Source organism: Odontomachus brunneus, unplaced genomic scaffold (assembly GCF_010583005.1).
Source record: "Odontomachus brunneus isolate Ranch 3 - 2012 unplaced genomic scaffold, Obru_v1 Obru_scaffold_079, whole genome shotgun sequence".
Taxonomy (NCBI): Eukaryota; Metazoa; Arthropoda; class Insecta; order Hymenoptera; family Formicidae; genus Odontomachus; species Odontomachus brunneus.
In genome coordinates, this window is record NW_022639529.1 from 1,244,355 (window position 1) to 1,252,360 (window position 8,006).

Here is an 8,006-nt window from a genome sequence, read left to right on the forward strand (position 1 = left end):
AAATAATAACTAATGAATAAAAACATAAAAATAAATGTACCAGTCGCTGAATTGGTTAATAAAAAACTATGAAAGAATATCACACAAAAACCATAAAAAAAAATCTTTTTGGCGAATGCACTAAATATATAAAATTATTTTTTAAAAAGAATAAATTAATTAAATATTATTATTTAATTTTATTATTTTTTACAAATTATTATAAGATATTAATTAATTATTATAAGATATTAGTTAATAAACTTAACATCAGTTTTCATGTTAAATATTCAATAACCAATTTTATAAAGTAAATTTACTGATGCATTAATATATGTCTCACATAATAAGTTTATATAATAAATAGTTAGCAAATAAAATTTATATTTTATATCCTATTTAAATCCAATTAATTTAATTTAATTTAATTAAACTTATTTAATTTCATTTAATTTAAATTTTAATATCCCCTATTTATATCCAATTAAAAAATATTGTCACATTTATTCTTATTCAAAATAATTAATTTTATGAATAATTAATTTTATGAATAATTCATTTTCTGATTGCAGGCATTAATAAACAATTCTTCAATTAATAAAGTTAGAAAATTCTTGCACTGACAAATAAAATAACAAATTACTTTACAAAAACTTTAAATTTGTGAAAATAAATATTTGAGTGTGTTGTATAATCAATACTTTAAAATACGAAAAAGTCTTATTTATCCTATATGGAAATTGTATATTCTTATTTAACACTAGATTTACGAGACAATTTGACGGCCAATTTAATGGATATTCGGAGAAATAGGTATACGACATAGATAATTTCAAAATTAGAAGTCTGAGGAATAAATGAATAATTTGGGTATATATTCGTTCCATTAATAAACGTCAACAAAAATTGCTAGAAAATAATAATAATAATTTCTGTAAATTTGCTCGTGAAATCCGAAACCCGTCAAATTGACAGGTCCCGTAAATCTAGACTAAAACAACAACAGCTGAAATTAAATTTAAAAAACGACTAAAACGATAAAAAAATCCAGGTTTAACAAAGTGTCCACACATTCATTGGTACTTTCTCCTTAAATAAAAAACCGCAAGTTACTTCCGAGAATTCCGCCATAAGGAACTCTCAAACTCACATTGCACTTAATCATATTTTGCGTAATAATAAAAGTGCGCAGATTCTTATCAACCTTTAATATGCTTTTTTACTTTTAGATGCACTCTATACAACTATATTCAGTAATTTTTTTTTGGAGGAGAGGGAAAGAGGAATTCCTCCACGTATCGATTTACAACTTGGCACATTTATTATATAAGTACAAAGGAATATATTTAAAAAAACTCTACTTAGGCCACATAATGAGAACCAATTAATATTTGAATATTATAAAATAATTGTTATTTGTGGGAAATGCTATACCTAAAATTTTAAAAGCATTTTTCCGTTATGTCCATGTTTCCGAAATGAACGTACAAGATTTCTCAGGAATTATTTAATCGATCAAATTAAAACTTTCTACATATCTTTAGTACACTTATATCAAAGATAAGTATCTCAATTTCACGAAAAACTGAAAATTAACAAAATGATATCGAGGCAAAGTGGAAGTTGCGCTTCTCTCATCAAAAGAAACGATTTTTCACATAAAGAAAAAGTAAAGTTAAGTTCCAAAATTTTAGAAAATCCAAGCTATACATACATGCTCTTAATATGCATGCACTACAAATATATAGGACATTTGAAATCAGTTTCCGTTAAATAGTCTTTCAGAAATGTACACCAATTCCGAAAACATCATGAAAAATGCGTTTAAAGTTTTAGGTACGATATGTCCGAATAATTATTATTAATTTTAATATTTCTTTGCACTTATACTATTACGGTATCTGATAATTATCAGCACACGTTGTGTGTAGATAGAATTTATCACAAAATTCCTTTATTAATTTGCAAACAACCATGTAAAATTTTGAATTATTAATTAAAAAAGAATGATCATGTACAGTAAATGAGCTGTAATGGCGACTAGTACATAATAGTACATAGTAATGGGTACTAGTACATTAAGACAAACTGAACAAAAAAGTCCTCTACCATTTTTCAAATAACTACTTAGATTTTTAGTTATTAATTAAAGAAGATTGGCACGTTATCACGTACAATCATATACTAATCTTCTTTAGTTAATAACTAAAAATCTACGTGGTCATTTGTAAAATGATAGAGGACCTTTTTGTTGAGTTTGACTTAATAGTATAAGCACATGACGGTAAACGTCGCCATTTACCGTATCGTGCGCATCTGGTGATTCACCGATTTTCTTTAATTAATAACTCAAAATTTTACGCGATTGTTTGCAAAATAATAGAGGAATTTTATGTTCAGCTTGATGAGTTCTATTTGCACACAATAAGTAATTTGTACCCAGTTAACACGCTTATCAGAATGAGAACTGAAAGATGACTTTTTTAAGAACACATTTTGATATCTCGGAAATAATGTCTAAATAATATCGAATAATCATCATGTCCCAGAGACATCTGTTAAAAGAGCTCATGAAGTTCTCCCGTTTGAAAGATTTCTTGAAAATATGCGATAAATGTAAAATAAATATCGAAATAAATATTGAATAAATTATTTGAATAAACATTCAGTGTTCAGGGCAGCATAAGACCATATATTAATTTGTTATAAATTTTTAAGAATCTAACCGCCAAATCGAGCTCTGTAGCACCCTTGGCAATAATACAAGAAAGACTTGAAAAATTGTTTGGTAAACAAATGTTATATCCATGAGGCAAAATTTAGCAAGTGCAGATACAACGAAAAGTGTAATCTAGATACACTTTAATACAGGTTATCCAATATTCCTGTCTTGCATCCACGCGATCCGTGCATTAGTATTCGTGCCTCTTCACCGATTTGAAACTTCGTCAGTTCGTATTTTGATGAGTAGAACATAAATCTGCAAAAAAAAGTGTCGCTCTTAAGCGGATTAAAAGTTATGAAATATTGAAAAATAACACTTGTAGGAAATCCATCATGTCAACGATGCGATGTGGGGTTAGGAAATCTATCAGCGCATCGTCGACACTTCATAACTTTTAACTCGCTTGAGAGTGACACTTTTCTTGCAGAATCGTGTTTTACGCATCAGAATACACGATCTGACGAAGTTTCATGCAAATCGATGAAGAGGTCCCTCTCCTTTATAATTACCACTATTTTAAGAAATTATTTTGACATCATAAATATGAGATTTCAATATGTTGACATACCTAGGATATCTTAAATATATCCCTTTCTGATAAATAATTTTGACATTTTATCGTGATATCTTTTTGTTCTCAAAAAACGCACATTAGATAACATTTTGTTATCGTTTTGACAGCTTTTCGAAGCCTCTTCATGTTATCAGATTTCAGATTCAAATATTTTTTAGAGATGTTTTTGATAACTTCTTGCTCAGTGGGTATCAAACACTTTGTATAATAAGTATGGCAAGTTATATATTGATACGTTACGAAGTTTTTCTAAAAAAAATGTCTGTATATAGCCTATTTTATTTTGGGCGACCAAACATAGATGAAAGAATATTTGATCCAATTAGATCGTAAGATCAGTTGGATCATGAGAATATTTTACGAATTTTAATTCCTTTTACGAAAAATTCACAGAATTATATATTATATTATTATATTAAATATATTAAATTTAGAAATAAATTGTATTATTATTCAGAATGGTATTATATTTTCCTCTTTATAAACACACATAACGCATGGAATTATGCGAGATTAAAGCCTATGCACGCGCGACGAACACACCCGGGGGATATTTTCCTCCGCGGTTGATTGATTAAAGCCAAGAGAGCCGGCGCACCGACGTAAATATCTTACCTGTCCGATATGTATCCAGCGAACATCAGACCAACGAATTGACCGACGCTATTTACCGTGCCAACCAGGGTGAGCTTCCATCGATTAGCGTTGCAGGTTAAGTCCCACTGTATCACGATAAGCAAGGGAAAACGGTAAAACACGACCGTGCCTCGATGGGTCTCGGAGAGAAAGGGATCGGCTTGATTAAGGGGTAAAACCACTGTAGAAACTAAGTCACTGTAGGAAAATAAGCCTGATTTTTAACGACATTTTTAGAGGTGAGAAAATAAAATGAAAAATCTCTTTTAAGGACTTTATTCTACAAACATTAAAGTATGTAAAATGATTTTTTTTTTTATTTTTTTATCCAAAATAGCGCGTGTACAGCCTCTCGTGCGCAGCCACTTTTTCGTTACGGCCCTTCGCGGCTAGCAGATTTCTTGAACGGTTACACCTAGAACAAAAAACCAAAAATTTTCAGAAACTAAATAAAATTTTCTTTGGAAGAACGTAGGAAAATGAAAAAATATAATGATTTGTAAAAATGATGGAGCTATAAAGAAAGAATTTCATTTTTTGACTAAAAATTCCGCACAAATTTGTTTATAATCAAAAAAGTTTTGAAGTAATCGTAAAATCCCTATGTACTTTTCTAGAAAATCTATTTAAGAAAATACCCTTAAAATTTCAAGTCAATCGAATAAAAATTGTTTGAATTATGCTAGCCGATTTGAAAAACGTGAATTCGAGAAAAGCGTATTTAAAGTTTTCAGTAACAATTGTTTTCTATTTAACACGAGAAATTTGTAATGTACCTTCAATCTGCGATGCCTGCTCCATACAATTGCCCTTCCAAGTCCAAATTAGTCTCCTCTTTTTCTTCCCTGGTTGATTTAGAACCTCTCCGAGCATCTTTTGCGTCAAACGTCTTGCGCTCTACAAATTTGACGCGGCGCGCATCAGCTTGTACACAGAAGTTATTACAAATTAGGCCCACATCAACTCCTAATATTTGCATTATTTTCATTATACCATTGAATCCATCATTAAAATGGCAAGTGACAATATCTGCGGAGATATCAAGTACTATTTTACCGCTGGAGAATGCTTTTAGAGCTATGCTCCACACACAATTATTATAACTTTCGTTATTATTTTGTGTGTACTCTCCAAGGCAACGACTTAGCAAATCATCGCTGCTTAGGTTTTCATATATAGGCTTAATAGCTGTGAAAACATCTGGGTGAAAAGGTGGTTTATGCACGTATTGATGTAAAGTATTGGCAGCTTTCGCTCATTGCCAGGAGCACCACGATTGCTCGCCTTCTGGGCATTTCTCGTGCTGCAGCTGCGCATCACTTGAAAGTTTATGATAACGTCGCCCATATATCGTTTCTCATCTTCTCCATAGAGTCAGGATTGCGACGAATAGCTAATCCGTAGTAGATTGATAACTCATCGATTAATTTACCGGTAAGTTTACCTTTACCGCCGAGTCCCTCTTTTTAAATTTCGCAAGCGCGTCCCCATTCTGCACGTGATCTATGCACTCTTTCTTTTTTACTGCAAAATGTTTGTAGTGATTAGCATCTAAAACTCCTTTGAAGGTCTTGCTGCCGCCATCGTCGATATAATTAACGTATTTAACATTGTGAAGTGTTTCGGAGCGCTGAAACATCTCGATCACGGAATCAACTTCCATCTTACCAGATGAGCCGTCATGATTAATTTGATATTCATTTGAATACGTCTTCGCCCACTCATCGTATTCAGCTGTACCTTCTTTCTTACTCCAAAATTCACAGGATATACAGTACTTAGATTTTACTACGATGTCGATGACTTTTTGTATACCAACTTTTCTGTGTACCAACCGATAAGAGTCACTAATCCGTACAAAGATGAAAATCCTCTTTACCGCCATGATCCGTCGCCAGAAACATCGACCGTCGTAAAACCATCGACCTGCTTATTTTTTTTTAGAAAGTCTCTTTTCTTCTTCAGCTGCTTTTTTGTGCATTCCAAACGAACTGCTGCTGTAGCCGTAGCGAGTTTTGCAATAATTTTATCATAAAATGATTGGAAAATCGGTCGCGGAAGATCCATAAATCCACAAAATTTATTTATACCATGTAAACCTACACCCAATAAACGCATTGCGAGCATTATGCAACGGTTAACTTCGTATCCATTATTAACATAAGGACAGCTAGATATAGCAGTTTGTCCACATTCTTTGCAAGAAACAATAATTTTGAAGCCCAAGCTGCGCTTACTTGCTTCACTAAATTTTACGTCTTTTCCGCATTTCTTACATACCACTTCAGCAATAGCAGCAAAAATAGTGAGAAAGTTTATCAAACAATACCCGATTTCATTATTCACTTCAACATCATAGTCGTTCCTGGATGTATTGAGTTTTTGAGCAGGCATGCTCACGTTCTCGGGACTTTCTTCCTTTTCGTATCGATTCTGTAGACGTCTGTTTGATATTTTACTCCTTTTTATAGCTGTTAGTCTTAGTACCTTTTTTCTAGCATACACTTTTCTCTTTTCACTCATGTTCGTTAAAAAGTTTAAAATAAAAACTGAAGTAAAATATTCACTAGTATTCTAAATAGTATTCTAAGCAGTATTCTAAACAGAAAACTGTCTAAGATTCCCAACAATCAGAAATAATATATTGTCATCGCGAATCTTCTAAAAGAGGATTCGACACGATTCACGTGATCGGCGCATGATCACCACCAATTCCTGCGAGGAACTTGTAGTGATATGGTCTATTAAATAATAATATTTATCTCGAATTCCAAACATAACACTGAGTATTACAAAGATTCCTTGAACCACAACACCAGATATTCCTCGCATCATAATAGAAAACCTATATCAAAATTTAGCGAAAATTCAAAAATAAGTGTAGCTGACAACCAAATTGGCCTCAGCGTGTTCACGAAGAGCGTAGTGCGAAATAGAGGAAAATTTCCGTCGCGTCTAAAACAACGTATGTCCGACTCCTAAATCGGCACAGTAGCGCGCTACACAAAAGGCGCTCAAATCGACTTTAAAAATTTTTCCTCGCTATAAGGCCTACTGCTTCTTATTTTTAAGACCCTAGGCCCTTATAGAAATATCATACTAAGAATCATTGATAATTACTTATTATCCAGTATTTTTAATACTGAAAATAAGTAACTATCAATGATTCTTAGTATGATATTTCTATAAGGGGAGTATCATTTAAGCCAAAAGAAATATCGATTTTCCGGAATTTCTAAAGTGGTTGTACCCCTTAAGCGCGGGAGCCACTTTACCTCGTTGAGTATTGTACTCTCGGTCGGATCGTAAACCCAGGAGTCGCAGTCGCGGGTCACATTTGTAAACGAATTAATCGTACATGCGCCTGAATGATCTCGCACAGTGTAACGCGTACAACGCGACATGTCATCTCCCTTGATTCTCGGAGCGGAAGCGTTCACCCAAGTCGGATTGAATGTCGCATTTTCCGGGCGCTCGCATTCTGGCACCAAACACCTGCGCATTCAAACAAAAGAAAATTATCTTCTCGGAAAAGAAAGATTTTTGTTGTTGCAAATGGAAGTTTCGTTAGTTTAACAAAATTATAGCCATAATATATCGTATAAGTCGTTATTCTAGGTTATAGTAATAAAGTTTTGGACCTACGTAAAATTAATACTTATAACTAACAAAGTGTTTCATATTATAATACGAAAATGTTTATATAGACGTCGATGTTTATATAGATGTTTATATATACGAAAGTTTATATAGACGTCTACTTAGATATTATTAATGCATTCTCAATAGTTGTAATAATACAGTATAGGAAATAGACAAGAACTTGAAACTAGAATGAATTAGAATTTTATTCAGTGATTGAAGCAGTTTACTGTACAATATATGAATCAATTTTTTCCAAGATAAAGTATAAAAAATAGTAATAAAATTATGAACACGGACATCTTGTTTTGACTCTGATTGACCTTAATATTGTTATTTAGATTTTATTCTGAGAGTCTTGTTTCATTATTGTGACAACAAGCCGAACTCCGCAAGTATTATTCAATAATATTAGTTCAGTTCTATAATATATATATATATATATATACA

The 8,006-nt window shown here is 32.1% G+C and overlaps 2 protein-coding genes across 2 annotated transcripts in view; both read right to left on the bottom strand.

Annotated features, from left to right (window-relative positions):
• LOC116847548 (organic cation transporter protein-like) overlaps positions 1-8,006 on the bottom strand; it is a 90,177-nt gene that overhangs the window by 9,947 nt on the left and 72,224 nt on the right. The window contains exons 4-6 of the mRNA XM_032822644.1: positions 7,190-7,409; positions 3,894-4,000; positions 2,905-2,959 (exon numbers count right to left, since the gene is read on the bottom strand). Coding sequence (XP_032678535.1) covers positions 2,905-2,959; positions 3,894-4,000; positions 7,190-7,409 — 382 coding nt within the window. The remainder of the gene's footprint in view (positions 1-2,904; positions 2,960-3,893; positions 4,001-7,189; positions 7,410-8,006) is intronic.
• On the bottom strand, positions 4,034-7,100 carry LOC116847508. Its single transcript, XM_032822597.1, has 2 exons — positions 4,691-7,100; positions 4,034-4,329 (listed from the first exon to the last, which is right to left on the bottom strand). The coding sequence occupies exon 1, from the start codon at positions 6,435-6,437 to the stop codon at positions 5,790-5,792; it is 648 nt and encodes a 215-aa protein (XP_032678488.1). The 5' UTR covers positions 6,438-7,100; the 3' UTR covers positions 4,034-4,329; positions 4,691-5,789.

Coding starts and splice junctions, on each gene's coding strand:
- LOC116847508 (XM_032822597.1), bottom strand. CDS start 6,437: ATGAGTGAAAAGAGAAAAGTGTATGCTAGAAAAAAGGTACTAAGACTA.